At 46.8% G+C, this 19189-nt stretch overlaps 1 protein-coding gene across 1 annotated transcript in view; it reads left to right on the top strand.

The window, feature by feature from the left end:
- LOC144129091 (FRAS1-related extracellular matrix protein 2-like) overlaps window positions 1–18813 on the top strand; it is a 192422-nt gene extending 173609 nt beyond the window's left edge. Inside the window, exons 12-24 of the mRNA XM_077662998.1 lie at window positions 553–683; window positions 1900–2052; window positions 3092–3287; window positions 5430–5594; window positions 6259–6547; window positions 7758–7866; window positions 8770–8962; window positions 10422–10526; window positions 10680–10807; window positions 12082–12370; window positions 13362–13549; window positions 14358–14510; window positions 16534–18813. Coding sequence (XP_077519124.1) covers window positions 553–683; window positions 1900–2052; window positions 3092–3287; window positions 5430–5594; window positions 6259–6547; window positions 7758–7866; window positions 8770–8962; window positions 10422–10526; window positions 10680–10807; window positions 12082–12370; window positions 13362–13549; window positions 14358–14510; window positions 16534–17028 — 2594 coding nt within the window. The 3' untranslated portion in view covers window positions 17029–18813. The remainder of the gene's footprint in view (window positions 1–552; window positions 684–1899; window positions 2053–3091; window positions 3288–5429; window positions 5595–6258; window positions 6548–7757; window positions 7867–8769; window positions 8963–10421; window positions 10527–10679; window positions 10808–12081; window positions 12371–13361; window positions 13550–14357; window positions 14511–16533) is intronic.
- The last annotated feature ends 376 nt before the right edge of the window (window positions 18814–19189 follow it).

The following is a 19189-nucleotide window of genomic DNA, read 5'->3' as shown; positions in this document are numbered from 1 at the left end:
TGCCTCCTGTAATGGCGACCGGATTTTCCAGAGCGGAAAGGACATATCGCTCTTCGACTGGCATCTTTTGGCTACATTATAGTTGGGCATTAATGTCAGTCGACTAGGCGATTTCATTCCAATTACTGTAAGCGCGAGAGCTCTGTGCGGAGAAAAGTCCGAGGACCTGTGTGGACCCACGCCTTGTCTGATGCTATTCGTAGCTTAAACAGCGCTGCACGGTATTTATTTTCAGGGAAGATTACGGGTTGAGGGTGCATGCCCGTACGGTGACGAAACTGACGCCCTGAGGGGTCTGGAGCAGTCCTCCAGGTGTTCGGCTCTCGCGGGCGTTCGGGCGGCATTGCGCTCGAGACGAACGCATTTCACGCTTTCACCCCCTCTCACTCGAGGCGTGATTGAGGCGGCGCTCCCTCCCGAGGAAAGCGCCGTGCTTTGTCTTTCACCGGCGCCGCCGGGGGAGCGCGATATTTTCGGTATACGCGGAAAAGGCCATTCTTGGGCACGGATCCTGAGGCTATGCATTGTTTCTCTTTCGCTTTCGCCTCGCAGAGCTCACGTTCCATCCGCACCTTAACGAGACGGTTTTCACGGTGCAAATTCTTTACGACGACGACAAGGAGCACAAGGAGGCCTTCACGCTGCACCTGAAGGAAGACGCCAGCCGCATAGCCGACGTCAAGGTAAGCTCCGACGTTCTTTAGGTAGTCTCTGAGATGACCGTACACTGATGTGACCTTGAAGTGCTAGGGATGGTTGTTTTGAAGCCGATAAGTGGTGGAAGGTTATGAAATTCATAATGGAGACAAGTTTCGCAGCATGAATAAAACGCACACAGAAGACAAGGAACAAACAAGACAGGACTGTGCTGCTCCTGTTTGTTCCTTGTCTTCTGTGTGCGTTTTATTCATGCTGCGAAACTTGTCTCCATTATGAACTGCAACCAACTAGCCCAAACCACCGTGTTACTTCAACTTATGAAATTAAACGACATATATAATGTGTACCTTCCAAAGTTTCCTGTTATTGATTTCATCCTGATATCACATAGCCCCTCGATACTTTCCTGCAGTGACCAGGCAGAGCCGCTCACAATGACGCCAATAAGCATATCCATGATGTACCCACGCAAAACAAAATGAATAGATAACCAATATTTATTTTTCGGAGATTCGTCGCCCTGCATATGTGTTACCACGTTATTCGCTTGGCCAGTTCCGGAGTGTTGTAATCATTTGTCCGACGATAACCGCTGGCACGTATCTATTGGAAGCATATACACGTCAATGAATCGATCTGTCATCTTCTGCAAGGCCCAATCAAACGCAACAAGGGTCGTTACGTTGATGATGCGACACATTATGCAAGGAAATAGCCATTTATATACTTTTTATTGTTTATATATGTTTTTACATAAATTTTCAGACTTTTTGGGCCTATTGTCTAGATTAGGGTCAACTACATGAAAGTAGATGCAGACCACGACAGGTGACGTCATTTAAAATAAAAATATGAAGTAATGTTTTATTATATAAGGCATGCAACGCATAGCTATTCGCGGAAAAAAAATGATAGCGGCAAACTGGCTACTTCGCGCTGCCCTTCAAGTGAGGCGCATGGTTTGTTTGTCTTTTAGACCAAGTGCTCTGCGTCCTGCAAGACGCTGTGCAGAATTTTATTAAATAGTATCGCGTGAAATCTGCCGTGCGCTGTCGTCAAACACACTATCGCACATGTTCTTTCACCCAATGTAACCTCTGGATGAAATTCCAGCCACAAAAAAAAAAAGAAGCCAGTCATTCGCAGTGGGAAAGAGTTGTCTGTGTTCGGTGGTCACGAGACACCAGACTGACGTATGCTTCTTGTTCCGCCACCCTGTGGTCTTTGTTGCCTCTGCAGGACTCGAAGATGATCGTGTACATAGAAGACGTGCGGTTTCTGCCGGCGGTCACTTTCCCCTCGGAGCCGGTCGTGGTGTCCTTGCGGGAGTACGACGAAGCAGACGCAGCGTCGCCGCATCCCATCCACGGATACCCGCTCTGCTGCATATCGGTACGCGATGAGAAGAAAACCGCTATAAAAGGGAAATAAACGATTCACAGGAGCGCCTAATTCTATATATGCTCGCAATGCGCATTAGCAGCTGTTCATGGCTTTGATGGAAGTGGCGTAATATCTGGTCTGGTGACGTCACTTATCGTTCTGGTGACGTCAAGTTCCTCCAGCCAACGGGAATGCTCCTGTCTGGCGACGCCACCTCCCACCATCCAGTGGGCGATTTTCAGGACGAACGACGCATTTTGGCAACGTGTCACTTATAACGCTAACGAGCGCCGCTGCTCACATAGGCGCCGGTCACCTATGTGCACTGCTTGAGGCAGTGACTTGGACATGATATTCCTCATATATTATTTACTCAAAATATGCAGCTGTAAGTAGCTCCAAAATAACAAAGCGCGTGTTGCTCGTAAAGAGAAAAGGCAACTATCACATATATCTGACATTTTATTTCGCTTTACTTATGTAAGCGCTCGCTATTTACAATAAAATGGAAAGTTACTTGCTACGTCAAATTTGTACAAACAGCGCAAAATACAATGTACGTCAAGTAGATGGGATGTCTACTTGCCATCTGCTTGCTTGCACATTGTATTTTGCGCTGTTTCTACAAGAAACAAAAACATTACTTTTAAACATTAGAATAAGCCTATTTTTTTGTGATGTTGTGAATTCTAGCTCATAAATGCTAGAGTAGCGTCAAACACACAAATTATTCATAGACCTTAAACGAATTGTGTTCCACTTTAAGAAGATGGTCCTTACAATGTGTTCTTGACAAGTCAAGCAATTCTCCGTTTTAATATATTCAAAAACAATCGCTCCCTATTACACCACTACAGTTTCCCTTGCTATTGTTCAGCTTAGTTTCTTTAAGCGTAGTCTCTCATTAGAGCCACTGCTTTGCCTGACTTGCCGGTTGCCTTGCCGCTTCCATCAAAAGCTGGCTCAGCCGATTAATTTTACGTTGAAGATTGCGTTCAGTAGTGTACAGTGCAGTATATCAAAGTTTCCTCTCATTTTATTTCCCCAGTCCTGCAACCCTAAACATCCGGATTATTTGCGCACTGGGCCAATCTGCTCCAAGGAGGGCATCAATGACAGCCTCACCGAGTTCCACTGGAAAGTGGCCTCACCGGACGACTCATCCAGCTTGCGGGACATCCGGTCGAAGGCTTTCTTTGCTCCTGTCAAGGCCATCACGCTGGATAGTGTGTATTTTTCAGCGGGTAAGCGCTGTGGATCATTTGCTCAGTGCTAATGAATCTTATCTTCCCAAAGTGACATCGTGGGCTACGACGCATGCAGTATTGAGGGGAGCTACGAGTTTATATCGTCCACCGGGGGCTTTCATTAATGTGCACTGCAGTCTCATTGCACGAGCGTTTTTGTATTTCGCCATTCATCAAAATGCGGTTGAGACTGAACCCCTGAACTCGGCCTCTAGAGCCGAAAGCCGAAGCCACTGAGCCACCCCGCCGATTAAAAAAGCTGCCAAAAGAGTAAAAGGGCTATTTTTTTCTTTCATTCTGCAACAAGGGATGTAATATATAAAGCGTAAAGTTGCATCATTGATGTCTCCTGCGTACGTGGGAACGGCTGTATCGTAGTTGGTCGAAGGATGTCCTCGTAAAAGACCTGTAAAGACGGGAGACAGCGAGCTGCAATCGAATTCCCAGTGGCCGTGAACAAAACTCCTAGAAAGAAGGAAGCTGATACGCTAGACTCTCGAGTGTTAATTCCTCAAAATATAAAAGAACAAGGCTCTCTGACCGTCCGACTCAAGATGACATTTAAATGTGATTCGGATGAATTGGGACCCCGAAGGCGGTGGCAGAAATTCACGTGCATACTTCGAGACTTTACAAAGATATAACAGCCTTGCTGGTGGTTTAAACTTTATTTTTATTTCGCTTCAGCGCAACGTCGCCCGCCATTGCACAGACCTGCAAATCAGGAAGGCCATCGCCGAATTTATTTGGATGATGGCATCCCATTGAACGCGTACTCCCCATTTGGTGCCGTCAGGTTGAGGGAGCATTACAATTCTTTGGACAGGGCAGCCAGTTCGAATTTGGCGCTGCACTGCAGGCAACCTAAGCACACGTGCGCCCCATTGCTTCATCAGACATCCGTCATCTTCAAACATAAAGATCAGATAGTAAGAGAACTAGTAGAGGCATATCATATTGACAAGGGGGGTGCAGCATGCATTAACAAGCCCTCATTATCATTGGCTAACCACGAAATCACCTGTTTGGAGCATGCATTTGCAGCATGGTAGATTTAATGTGTTCAGTGATGATGCAGTGTTTCTTGAATATTTTTGTTCTGTGTAGTGTTTGGCGGGAATAGTATATGTACACACGTGCGTAATAAATCACCAGTTGAAAGTCAGCGCTCGTGTCGTCGTGTTTGTTCCGTCCTTGCGTTTTTTCCGCGCTGTTTTACCAAGGTTTTCCCTTTACTGGGCTCGATTGGAAAGCGCTGTGAGGGACAACGTCTAAAGATGACGAAAGAAGACTGATTTAGTGCAATGAGAGTATGAATGTGAGCACAGGAAGGGGAGCGGTACACTGACTATGCACTCCGGTAAAAAACACTGTCCTTGTTTCACGACAGCATAAATTCCAAAATTTTTTTATATATTGTATAGAAGAATGTTATTATTAGAGGCATGCAATGCTTTCCGGTGCAAATTGTGCAATTTCTGAATGAACAATCCCGAATATCTAATTTGTGCATTGCTTTCTTGGCAACTCCCGTGTGTTATTTGTAACAATGGCAACATGATTAATTATTCCACTTTAATATACATCTAATGAACGAGGTAGCAGTCATAAAAGAATCAAACGCGTTAAAATGCCATTTCCCTCCTCGCGTACAGTAATGCAGCCCTTTTCCGGCACTGTACAATGAGGACGTACTAGCTTCACCTCTATACGCGTATTGATGCAAAAAAGACAGCTTTACAGGCAGATTTAATAGTATGAAACAATTTTCGTACTCTAACGAATTTAAATGAAGACATGACATTGCCAATTACGTAATGAGATGCTCAGCCATTATTTATAAAATTTGAACTGATGTGAAAGGAATTATGGTGGCGTCCGAACAGAGTGCTCTCTCAGTGCTCTTGTAATGGCCTCACAAACGCCACAGTGAAGTCACGCACAATGATGGATGTTAATGCTGCTGTTTTATGCTGAGCCGGTGTTATAAGCAGCGTATTGCATCATCAAAGCCAAAATTTCGTGGTACGGAGCAGTCTAGCTTTGCAACAAAGAACGGCCATCTTGGCGGCTTGTTTTGAATGGACGTTGTAACCGGGGCGCTGTTCACTGAATGGGGCGTGTTCGCTGTGCGTGCAGGCAGCCGGGTGCAGTGTGCCACGCGAGCGGTAAACAGTGACGGTGACGTGGGGCTCGAGGTACACAGCGCGCCGGTCACTGTGGCCACCGACGCCGGCCTGTGTAGGCCACCGGAGGATGACTACGTGGGAGCCGAGCCGTTCACTGCCAGACTGCGATACACGGGCAAGTTGAGAGAGCTGACGCGCTTCGACCAAAGCACTCACGATTCAGTTGAGACTGGTCGAGCTTTTTTTAGCAGTGTTCTTTCATTAATAATCAATGTACGCTGTTTAAGAGTAATAGACGTATTCGAGTTGCGCGCGTCTTATTAATCTTATTTGCTTTGTATGGAGCACAGTAATATGTCTCTGTCTTCTTGAAGGACAGTGAAAATAAATTGAGCAAATTATGGATGTAAATGAAAAAAAAAAAAAACAACTGGCGGCTACAAGATCGTTGAACTGAATGATAAAAACTACCCGCGAAAACTCGACTTGCACCGCGAACGTACAGCAGCTTATGCGATCTCATAAGAACAAAAGCAAGTATTTCGAAAGAATATAAATAAAACAGAAATAAAATACTCACCACCGTTGAACTAGGTTGAAAAGAACTCCAAGTCAGTAATACTAGACACAAAAGCACAGATTAGGAGTACATTTTAAGTGTTGTAGTCTTAATGCTGAAATAAAAATTCAGTCCTTAGGCTCAAAATTAAGGATAAAAAAGAGCTACATGATTTTCACAGCCTTCCTATAGGAATGCTAAAATTAACTTCGATAACAGGTATCGATCGACACGACGCGCGATTATCAGCGCTCGTTCCTTTATTCACTGCACCGTGCAGGGACGTCCGACCTGCGCGCCCCCAACCGCATTCAAATCACGGTGCTGGTTCCCCATCGGGACGGCCTGCTGCCGGCCATCTCAACACGTCCCTTGTCCAACTTGGAGTTCGCGCTCAGCCCCAGCATTCTGCGTGTAGGGCTTCATCGCTGTTCAAACTTGGTGGACGCCACGGAGGCGTTTACCCAGCTCGGATTCATCACCAACGACACTCTCGACCAGAGCCCTTCGGCCGACGCCGCGGAGCCTTACCAGTACAACGGCCCGATGCGCGGAGAGTCAACGCTCAGGTAAGCGAGGCATGAGGGCTCGTAATCTCATGGTGCGCCCTCTCTCCCCTCTTAAGTCTCTCAGAACCTCCCCCCAAAGCGCGATTCAAGTGTCCACCCAGAATTAGGGAGTTGCCGCGCCTTTTATGTCTTCATAGGCTCCTGCTCTGCACTTTTCACACCTGTGCGCGTGTGAAGTGAGGTCCTCAGGCAATGCAAAGTAATCAGCCACTCTAAGGAACAAACAAAAAGGGATTTAGTATGCACCCTTTTATAAAAGGGTGTGCACTAGAGGACATCTTACTCCCTGTTTACTCCCATATAGTTGCATTCATGTTCACTGCATGTCTTTGCCGGATTATATACCAAAATATATCTACAGAGAGAGAGAGAGAGAGAGAGAGAGCTATTAAATCAGTAGAGGAGGGCAGTGAGGAAAACATAAGCTCCACCCCGGTTTGAGCTTCTTGCGAGGCACTGAGCTTCACGGAAAACAACGTTAAGCCAAATGGTAATAGTGCTTGCTTTATGCCTCAAGTTCCATTCAGTGATGCGAAGCAGAAGAGCGTGAATAGGCTATTTCGGCTGTAGTGGTTTGACAAGATTTTAACCGGTTTTCAGATGTGACCCCTCTTTGTCAGAATTGGTGAACGAAGTTTTTGAAGTCAACTGCAAGGCGGCAGATTAGGAAAAAAATAGAAATTGGTTCCAATGAGGTGTCACGCATGCAGCAAAATGATACAGCAGCAGGTAGCGTTCTCTCCGTTGAACTATCATTGGCTTGGCTGACCAGAGCTGTAGATTTGGCGGCGCTACATTGCAGTGATGAAACGTAGTATGCATGCTCATTCGCTGGAGTAAGTAAAGTGCAAAACTCTACGACAGGAGCGGCTGGGAACATCAAGAAGCGGCAGGAGTAGCCGAGACCAAGGAAAGTGATCTTAGCACAAAGAAAGGAAGATGACTCAAGGCATTGTTGCCTAGGTGTGCATAGTTATAACCTTGAACACATGGCCACAGCTTCGCATAGCTCGCGGAGACATTGAAACGAACAAATTTTCCGTGAACTTGCACCTATTTCAAATCGAGTGTATCCCATGACTACTTACCTTGTGAAAAGATACGCAATGGCAGCAACGAAGTCGGCGTAAACAAATTGTGTAATAAGTTTTCATCTGTTAGCACTTAAACTTCTCACAAAGAAGTTTGTACAGCTGCCGTCTTTTTGCAGGTTCTACAAAAGCCTGGATCTTGAGTCCTGCATGTGGAACTGGACAGCTTACTACACTCTTTCAGAACTGGTTTCTGATTGTGGCGGTTCTATTAACCATGACGGGCAGGCAAGTGTATGCTTTCCAACTCCTGAATGGTTAAGAGTACAATACGCCAAAATGCTTAGCAGCGAATGTCATGACAGTATGTTATTCTTTCATTTATTTAATTGTGAATACACGTATGCTCGCTCTGCTAGCAGAGCCCACTAGAGTGAATGTGTGCCATCCTCTGATTAAGGAAAAAATTTCACAAAAACAAAAATCTTCAGTCGGTCGCGGTCCGCATGGCGCATGCATCCTCATAAGAACGCCACTCTAAAAGCAGTGCACGCTCGCGAGAAGCGCACCTACATTTCGACAGCTGTAGTGAACACCCAGAAAATAATTAAGCTACACAAAATCAGTACCCCGCCCTTCTCTCGAGTGTGGCGCACCAGTATACAAACTTAGTGGAAGCGCGTAGTGGTGCAATTCGCTCGTTTGTTATAAACTGCGCTTCACTGCAATGCACAAATGGCATGCAGCAAAGTTTAACGTACACGAACGGTGCACAGTTTTTTTTTTTTTATTGCGATACTTGATATGAAATGCCACCGACCTACTGGACGCTCAATTTGTGTTCTAAATATAGTCGCTAACTACTACTGCTTATGCTAGAGCAGTGCAAATTATATATTTGTGCTAAGCTATAATGCGAACGGAGCCTGTTTACGGGGGCTACTCTACTGTATTAGAGTAGCCACGTGGTATTCTGAATCACTCTGCATTTATTACGAAGCCTACAAAGGCCTTTACAGATTTGTCTTGCTCTGAAAATTTCACTTCCAAATCGCGTGAAGTGCGCACTACTTATGAAGTCCGGGCGCTTATGTGTCGCCTTCCAGCTTTGGCTGGAAAGCGGCCTTTATTTTTATAATAACGTGAGCGTAAACTTTTTATACAACTCGGCAACCGACGTCACCTGCGCAGGCATTGAACCTGGTGCAGTCGTACGTGTCGATGTCAGTACCCCTGTACGTGTCCTACGTTCTTCACTCGACGGCCGCCGTGGGCGGTTGGCAGCACAGCGACATGGTGACCGAACTCAAGATCAGCTTCGTCTACAACACGGCCATCCTTTGGGACCACGGCATCTCCACATATCTTGACTCCCACCTCAATGGTCAGTGCACACAACTGAGCTGACTTAAGGATTTCTTGCGCTGTTTGTTCACGGGCAACTGCACCACTTTTTGAGAATGTTGCGATATTCAAGGATTCAAATCTATATAGGTTGCAGGTAAAGCATGCCAAGTGTTTTTGCGCTATCATTTAAAATAGTGCCGTAACCGACGATTTAATTTGGTGCTTCTTCTCAGAGCATCGGAGGAGCGCAGAGAAGTTCAGTGTGACGCCAAAGAAGGTATCATTTCAAATTACCGCTGTCGTCAGCCACACCTTGCCGTGCCTCGTTGCAATTAGCTGCCAAACAATGCTGAGCGGACTTTGCCTTCTGTGGCGTTGGGTTTTTTTCCCTTCAAAGCAGGTGTTTATGCGTTGGAAATGTACCGATACTTCGATGACGTCATCATGCCCCCACTTGGCGTTGTGCGCTGCGGAGAAGCTTGAAGGCCGTCACGATTTTATTACGCCACCATTTCAAATGCTGGCCCAAACGGACTTCGGATGCTTTGCCTGAAAGTTTCACACATTCGACCTTTTTAAGCTCGCCGATTTCTATAACTTATGCAGTTGCCCTTTTGGTGGACATAAAGACATATTTAAAACTGTCATGCCCTAACCACAGACACTACTTTCACCTAAAACGGATATTTTATAAGCTAGAAAAGACCCACAAATGAAATACAGGTGTCACCGCACTGGCAGTTTTCTTAAAGCAAACTGCGGTGATGCGCAGACAGTTTTGTGTTCGTTAATTCCTGAGGGCAGGCTACATGGCCATCCACTCTCAGGAGGTAATCATGAACTCTTTTTCGGTGCTGACGTCGCGAAGCTCTGCAGGCGAAACGGGTTGCCATCCATGTCACACAGGAACCTAACATGCCACTTAAATTTTCACTCTTTCAGCTTATAAAAGGAGAAGATAACATCAATACATCATGCATTCTTTTCCTACAGGTTATGGTACACGTGAACAACATTGGCTGACAATAACACCATTAGCTTCTGGAAATAACTCCATCAAGTATTCCTTTTTCCTAGTATTACTGATAAATATAATAATCTTACTAACAATATTGTAACCCAAGGTTCAATGTCCTTATTTGTTGTGTTGTGTTGTGTTTTATGACATACAGTATTGTCCTTATTTGAGTCACATCAGCTTTTATGTAGTCAGCGGTATAATTGTGCGTTCTCATCCTGGTCTCTTGTATATTGTGTCGCATTTGAGCCATTGCGTGCCTTTGCATGTAGCCAGTGACTTTAGATTTGTTCAGCTATGCTCCCTTTGTGTTTTGTACCTTTTGTCTTCAAAAGCCGCGGCGGCTATATCCAGAAAGAGTCACAGAAGTAATTTTTATTTAGCGCGAGAATTCCTCAGAGCCCATTTAAGCTCTCATTTCCAGTCAACGTGCAGCGCAGAATGGACACGAACCCCCTTCTTGTTCCTTCCTCTACAGGCAGTATATACCCGACCCAGATGAGGATCAACGACCAAGGACAACTAGTCGTGCGATTCCGAACGGTAGCCGGATTTTATGGGCAGTACATCCTCGAGAGCCGAGGTAACAATTCGTTCTACTCCTCGAATTCGGGCAATGAACTTCACTTGCCATGACAGTTGAGAAACGGTGCACTTTTTTCTTTCTTTACGCCATACCTGGCGCAAAAGGCCTGCGCGTGCAAGAGTTTTTATATTTCGTTTTTTTTCACTGCAGAACTGAAGAAGATGTCGTACGTCACGTCCGAAGAGCAGCCAGACCTCACGTTCACACTCAAGCTCATCCGCAGGGACGCGACTTACAATGAAGCTCAGCAGGAGTGGGAATTTATATCGGATGTCGCTGTGAGTTACCTATTCCACTGCGCTTTTATTTTTTTTAGTTTTACGGAACTCTTCTTCTGTATCCATTCGATTCTATCGGAGCTGCAGATTGGAATGTCACACGCGCACCAGGAGCAAAGATTAAGTTAAGAAAAAAAAAGGGACTGCGGTGGCTCCGTAGCTATCCTTTCTTGAACGAGCGGCGCTTGCAAATACAGTTGTTGAAGGCACCAACTGTTTCAAAATGTTTTAAACATGTTTCAAACATGTTTTAAAATGTATGCCGGTGATTCATTGGCGAATACGCAAGAAGTAAGCGAAACATAGTCAGGATCACAGCGCGAACAACAAGGACGGAGAACGAAGGACGGACGAACACAACGCTGACTTTTATTTTTAATGCAACAGCATTAGGAGCCCCACGGGTTCAAAATGCGTCGTCAGTCATAAAATTCGCCAATTGGCTGGAGAGAAGTGACGTCACTGGAACGAGAAATCTCATTGGCTGGAGAGAAGTAACGTCCCAGACCAGAAGTGACGTCACATCCGGTAAAGCCACTAACAGATGCTAATGCTAGCACTGCCGACACATAATGAAGTGAAGTGTTACGTCTTTAGTTTTTTAGAACTGCATTTATTCTATACTCTGACCGTGTTGTTCGCCCTGTGATCTCCAAGATGGGACACCATCTATTCCGATCATCCAGCTTAAGCGAAATATTTTCAAGAAGATTCGATAACAACTTTCTAACGAAAAACCGCACGCTGAACGTGGATGCCTGTGAATGTGAAATAAAGCGAGCGAACACAACTCGTGCTCCGCTCTTCTTCTGTCTGTATTATACCATAAGCGCCATGAAGACAGCTAAATGTGTGCTTCATACTGGATTACTTGCACAGGCGTATGCACGCGCAGTGGGTGTATATACTTTTTTTGCGTGTCTGCTGTGTTGTGTATGCTGCAAAACACGCTTTTTTTCTTCCCTCAATATGCATGCATGAAGGGACGCGTGTGATACTATACTTTTATTTCAGCTTATTTCCTTTTCCATCACCTTTCTTTGTCACATTTGTCTCGTCATGAATTAATGAAATAGGGATGCGAACCACTTTATTTTCTCATTTTTTTTAGTCTCTGTCTCTTCGACTGTCACAATGACCAATATTCTTATTGTACCGACTCCAGCGGGCCAAACCTACGAAGGAGGCGCAAGTAGCCGTAGCTACTGTACAACAAGTCTCGTTGAGTTCTCATTCGAGCGTTGTTGACGCTGATGGCTGGCGTGGCGGCGCAGGTGAAGGACTACTCGGGCACCTACCGCATCCACCTGGTGCCGTGCACCGTGCGTGAGGGCACCCGTTTCTTGGAGCCGATGCGGTGCACGCCCCAGGAGCCGGTGCCCTTCGAGCTGCCCATCCAGTTCCAGCAAGTGAGCGACCCGGTGCCCACGCGCTTCTCGCTGGACACTCAGTTCCACATTACTCGGCGCCGCGACCTGTGGCTGCGTCGACCCGAACAGCAGCAGCAGCAACAGGCCGACCAGCAGGCTGCAGAAGACGACGTCGACGTCTCCTTTGTGCCAGGTGGGCGAGGGAACCGGAGGCTGGTGCTTCGCGTATTGCTGACTTTATTTGACTTCTCGCGGGTATTGGTATCCGACTCCTCTGACGCAGCTAGCGCTTATGTGATTAGATTCAAATCTATGAAAACTTGGGGTTGGCTAGCACTGTTTCCGCTGGCTGTCGAGATCATATGTATGAATTATAGAGTTTCTGAAGCATTCAAAATAATAATAATAATAATAATAATAATAATAATAATAATAATAATAATAATAATAATAATAATAATAATAATAATAATAATAATAATAATAATAATAATAATAATTGGTTTTGGGGGAAAGGAAATGGCGCAGTACCTGTCTCATATATCGTTGGACACCTGAACCGCGCCGTAAGGGAAGGGATGAAGGAGGGAGTGAAAGGAGAAAGGAAGAGGTGCCGTAGTGGAGGGCTCCGGAATAATTTCGACCACCTGGGGATCTTTAACCTGCACTGACATCGCACAGCACACGGGCGCCTTAGCGTTTTTCCTCCATAAAAACGCAGCCGCCGCGGTCGGCTTCGAACCCGGGAACTCCGGATCAGTATTCGAGCGCCCTAACCACTGAGCCACCACGGCGGGGCATTCAAAATATGCTGAACAGCTCAAAAAGATATGTATAGATCTTTAGTTTTTGTAACACGAGAGTAGGCTTTATGTCTAACTTACGATTACCCGTTCAGCGTGACCTCTGGTGCATACTGCTATTAGAGAAAACCTAGCGCCTTTTGTGTCTCGTCGTTGTTCGTCCTTGTGGTTTGCATGGTTTTGGCGCTAGGTTTTCTCTAATTCAAGTATGCACCAACTAGCCCAAAAAGAGGTGTTAATGCATACTCCTATCTGTGGTACCTGTCGCCTAGGCCTATTACGGCTACGGCATCATCCCGGAAGACAGCGAAGTGTCAGGTAGCTTCTATGCAGTAACAACTAGCCGCCCGTTATATCTTTGTCTTGTGCTTTGACCCGCAGGTGACAAGATATACGGGAAGATAATGGTGAGCCCTCTCCAAAGCCTGGGCCACTCGTTCGCGCTGTTCATCGAGAAGTGCTTCCTCTGCACGGGAGTCGACGGCTACATCCCGCGCTACGAGCCCGACCAGGAAGACTACGGCTGCATTGCGGAGTCGGCCAACCTGCGCTACGTCATCAAGATCATTGTGAGCGTCACTGAGTTTCCCCGCGTTCTGAGCGAGAACGCTAAATGATAGCTAGTAGTTTGCTGGCTATAGTCCTGGCATATTCGGCTTGCGAGTCCCGAAGCCTTCGCGCCGGCTTTCCGAAATCTACCGTAACGTTCGAACAAACATGACGAGAAACAGTTCTCCTTATAAAATGAAGCTTATATGGATTTAGTCCCTCACATAGTCATCTATCTTCGGTTTTTTCTCCTTAATGTTGTTACCAGTAGGCATTTCTTTTTATTTGATACTGTAAGTCCCATCAGGGACTGTAACAGGAAGGACTGTGAATGATACAAAATATTGGTAAGTAAAACAACTTGAACAATAACATATGGCAAAAATAGTTATAAAATCGGTTAGAGAATTCAAGTTGAGGTACAAATAATAGGATACAAACATGGTGACAAGCATACCAAAGAAAAAAGGAAATCGGCTGCAGTTAGTGCTGTAATTTCTGTCTAGGCACAAACAGAACCGTAAAAATAAACAGGGCCGAATAGGAAAGTGTAGAAAATGAGAATAACTACTAGGAAACAAAGAGGTGATCTATAACCAGGACACTAAACGCATCTAATGACCTAAACGCATCTAAGTAAGGATGCAACGTGAAACTTCCTCGACCTCAACCATGCTCCAAGTGGTACATCATGTTGGATACTTTGTTGTATGTCCTCTCTGTGATGCTTTCTTCCGACTAGAAAGGAAGTATGAAAATGTTGGTGACAAGTGTACGCCCTTCGCATCACCCTCGTTCTCTCTCCGCACCTCTTCCACCCCCTCTCAGGACAAAGAGGCTCCCAGCACCGTGTCGTCTCAGCTGCACGGGGCTCTCTTCAACGCCAGCTTGGTGTCCGAGTCTGGCGACGCCGACGTGACCAACACGTGGAACGACCCGGGCACCGACGGCTTCCATTTCCTCGCCGACCCGCTCTTCAAGGTTGAGACCGCTTTTCCAACCTCTTGGGCGCACTTTAAGCTGCAGCTAGAGGGCGAGACAGTAACTCTCAGCAAACTCCTCACGACAACAGGATGGAGGCTTCGAAATGGTGCTTCTGTCTCAGTAAAAATTCAGTATTTCGAACGTGACGGAAGCCACGGATTACTTCGTTAAGACCGAAAAACTTGCTAAACATTCGCAGTCGGCGGTTTATTGCCAGGAAAATAACAATGTATTCTTTAAATAAAAATATTAGTAAGGCTATTAGAACCTTATTGCAACTCAAATTGTGAAAACATTCTCTTGATAAGTTGTGCGTATGCGTGGCCGTAAGTGAAGAACATTTGCTGCCCCTTAATGTCCTCTTTTAATCAATTAAATTGCGGCGACGGGCATTATCCTTGCTGTTCAACCGCATCTACGCAGTCAAAATTGCGGCGTACTGTCCTAGCTGCAACTGCTTGACAAAAACAAAAACAAAAACGAAGCAGTCTTCGCGATTTTCAAGAAGCTGCAAAGTGGAGTTCACTCATTTTTATATCCCAGCGCTCCCAGAAATGACACATATCGGCGTCTTCACGCCCGGTTGCGCGCAGTCAACACCGCTGTCACTCGCACGAGGTTGCATTCAAGCGACGGAGGCAGGCGACGCGAAGTACTATAGTGATGGAAAGAAACGCGAACAACGCGGCGCCTACGCGCACCGCTGTTCCAATTTCTTTTGACCGCGCTTTTACCTGGCTGGTAAATAAAAAGACGTTAGGGTCGTCCTGGAATGTAATACGGGCGACTCTAGCGTCTTTTTGATACTACCGAAGTAAAAGCGCGAAGAAAATAAATGCGAACAGCGGAGCGCCTAGGTTCCGCTCTGTTCGCGTTTCTTTTCATGCCCCCTGTACGCGTCAGCAGAGATACGCATTTTCTCGGTGGCTACGCTTCGTATTTTTGAAGTCTGTGATCTCGGTCTAGTAGTAACTTAAGCAAACTATCAATAGCATTCGCAACGTCTGCGATTCTGCGCTCAACTCTGAAGCGTAAGTATATGTACTGGGGATCGAACGCCCGTACCCGGCCCAACACGCCTGTCACTGTGCAGAACACCCGTCCGTCATACGTGGTATTCCGTATGAAATATTATGCTAGCTCTTCTTTACCCGCAAAGAGAACAAATAGGATGCATATAATTCTATTCTTCTCGGTATGCAGAGGCGTGCAATGCCATAAAACAAGCGAATGCGGTGCCTAATCCAAAGGTACCTTCATCTCACCACGCATGCATGATTAATTTCCGACAACTCCTAAATAAGCTAGAAGTGGCATCCATGCCATGGAAACTGATCTCTTCGGTTAAAAACGGATTTTGAAAATTGAATTCGGAGTATTTTTTCGATGTTTTTTTTTTCGGTTTAAACCAAACAAATCAACCGCTATCTGTATGCAAGGAACGAATTTTTCTCGCTTCTGGGCCAGGTAGACGAGAAGAGAACAATTAAAGGGAAGGCAGAAAGGCAGACCACGCATAACTTCGGGTTGGTTAACTTACACCTAAGGAGAAGGACAATGGAACCGAAATAAGAGAGTGCAAAAAGCTGTTGTGCCAGAAGTTTATGGAGTGCCATGAGGCGGTCATCGATGAATGACGTTCAGTGCCGCTCTCTGCCATAATAAGCCAATCGCGACAGCCAGCTGTGCTCCGTTGCGCTGCAACGCATTATAAGGATATGAATAACACAATTTGTTCCGATGTGCGCCCTCAAAGGCTTGGCTTTATAGTGAAAAGTCTTCATTTCTTTCTACGGAAGAAAGAGGATGCTGAAGCAAAAGGCCGGTACGCCTGACGAGGCCTGAACTGCCTTGCACAGTGTGCAGTACAGTGGTACATCTTCATCTACCGCTGTACCCCAAACAGTACAAGGTTTCATGGTACATCTTTTTTTTCTAGCTTTCGGCATAAGAAAACGCAGCACTAACAACTTTTTAGGTTTTTCAATTGCGTGACTCACTAAACGCAACCGCTTTGCAGGTCGCCTCAGGCACCCTCTGGTTCATCCACTGCATATACACTCTCCGCGCCAAAGAAAATGGCGCCGTGCACACCGCCCGGAGATTCGGCAAGCGTCACGCCGCTTTCCCGGCCGGAGACGGTGGCGGCCTCCAGCGGCACCTCCTGCGGCGCTCGGTGCTGGTCGAGGCCGAGAGGATCGGCAAGAACGGCCGGGGCACCAACATGCACCAGATCGTGCTCTCGGACGCGCTGCAAAGCACGTGGACCTACAGGGCGGACGGCGCGGGAGACTCCACCGGCGAGCTGCCCTGGCTCGTGGTCTCCAGCGTGCTGGTGGCAGCGTTGCTCGTGGGCGTCGTCATCACGGTCGTCGTGTGCCGCAAGCGACGCAGCTCGGCGAGCCTGGCGACGGGAGACCGCGCGGTGACGGTGTGCTGTTCCGGTTCCGGGAAGAGCCGGGTCTGTGCTTCCGGTTACGTGCCCAACACCGAGTTTGCCGGGACGGAAGTATAGCACTGGTCACGTGGGACTCCGGAAACGGAACGGAGCTAGTGGTTCACTGTGAAAAGCTGACTTGGGATTCGCATCGCAGGACGGTGTTACGATCTGCGCTTGAACTGGTGTTTCAGCACGCAGCGATGTGTCTGGTGCGCGTTAGCGTCCCGTCATTTGTGAAATCCGCTGAATGAAGACTGTCCAACAGGCTAAACGACACCAAGCAAAATTTTTCTGCATCAAAAGTTTGTCTGCCGTGAAGTGTTACATTAACGTCTGGTGGCGTCATTTCCAAGCCACCTATACTCAAACCATTTCGCTATTCGAGACCACTGTCCCGCCTGCGCAGCCGCTGTTGTTCACCATTTCTGTCAGCTGTCTGCCTTTATTTTTTTTTTGCCTGAAAAAGGGTAATAGATTAGTTTTAACGGCTGTGATGTTTGTTGCTACTGCCACATACCCAAATGCCATTTCTCAGCGGATCGCTTCTTCGCATTGTGATTGTCCGAGCTGTCGAGGCATACTGTTTGCAAGTTGTTGACGTCGTGCTAAAAAACGGCGACTTGTTATGATTGTGAGCACTGCCACTGTTTGACTGCCATTAACCATGCAGTAGAAAGACTGCACTCAGCGAAAAGCAGCACAATTATGAAGGCTTAAGGAATCAGTAGATTCAAGAATCCTGAGTTTCTTAAAAGTCTATAGGATGTCTTGCGAGGCAGATACCTGTCCGCCTGTCTCTCTGCCATATTTCCGCACCTTTAATCCATCTGCTCAGGGTGTCCACCAAGAGTGAGATAGTTACCACGCCTTTCCTCTTGTGCAACCATCTCCTCCTGAGTCTAGATTAAACAAATGGCAGTGGGTTAACTTTGCTAACCCTGCAATTCGTGGTATGACGTGGTATCACATGCTATGACGTGGTATCACATGGTCTTACGACACCCCCATTGGATGCGATCACGTGGCTTCACATCACTCCATCGCATGTTCTTAACGTCAGAAGTCAACCCAAAGGTCACCCAATGTCAAAGGTCAACTAGAGGTCATTGGTCAAGGGTTAGACACCTTAACTGTACCCCATATGGTCATATACGGCTAACGGGGTTGGTCTGAAGGTCGTTCAAGGCCATTCTCCGGCCTACGCAACGACTGCTTTAGCGTAGTGAAGATTTCGCTTCAAAAACTCAGCAATGCAGAACATAAACCAGCAGCGCACTCACCGAAAAGGAATTCTCCGTTGTCCGACACCGCCCCTGACAAACAGTGCAAGCAACGTTGTTGCACGCGACTAAGCTTGCGCTGTGAACGGGCTGCCTCAAGACCAGCACCTCCTACGAAGCAGCCGCAGTGAACAATCATGTGCCATATGCAAGGATGCCGAACGTGACGTCAGACAGAGCCCGGTGACCGTTTTCCCCAAAGCTGCGTCTCCTCTCACGTGTGCGCGTGTGTGTGCGCGAGTGAATGGAGTGTGCCAAAAAGACACGAGAGCGTTTGCGCGTGGCCATATACCTCACGTCATCTCGTCACCACCGATCGGGACTTCGTTTTGTACAAAGCGCGAGTCAGCTTTTGCAAAGCGCCGCGTCATCGCTTGTTGAGAGACTGCATGTTCAACGTGTGTTTCATTGCCTGCATTGCACTTGTCGCCGGTCTGTGCGTTCATCAGCGCGTCCGCAACAAACGCGAACGCACTCAACGGAGTTGTGTCACAAGACTGTTATTTGTGTTTGCTGCGCGTCGTCTGTTCGTTTTTGGAATGCGAAATACACGAAAGTATTACCGTGCAAGTCTACGGCGCAAATGCTAAATTTTCTTGTCTACTATACGGCATAGCGCTTCATGTTCATTGTTCTTTATTTGAGCGTCATATGCAGTACAATTATGGGAAGGTACCATGTGACTAGAGCCGCACGGTAACGTGACTAGAGCGCATGATAAAGGCCCGAAGCTAGTTAGTTAGTGCAGCCCAGTATTGTTCGTGCTTGTCTCGAATAATATTTTCATTCATACATGCATCTTAACAAGCCTTCACCTCCCTATCCTTGTCGGCTCATTATAATAACGAGGGCCTCGGTTTTTGCGGTCCTCATCCCTCAGGTAGCATGAGATGGCTTTCGCACAGCTGCCAGCTGCCAGGTTCCACGAATCCACGTCCGCCGCTACGGTCGGAGAG

Source organism: Amblyomma americanum, chromosome 4 (assembly GCF_052857255.1).
Source record: "Amblyomma americanum isolate KBUSLIRL-KWMA chromosome 4, ASM5285725v1, whole genome shotgun sequence".
NCBI lineage: Eukaryota > Metazoa > Arthropoda > Arachnida > Ixodida > Ixodidae > Amblyomma > Amblyomma americanum.
The sequence above is the reverse complement of the archived record's forward strand: the minus strand, read 5'-3'. Positions and strand labels throughout refer to the sequence as shown.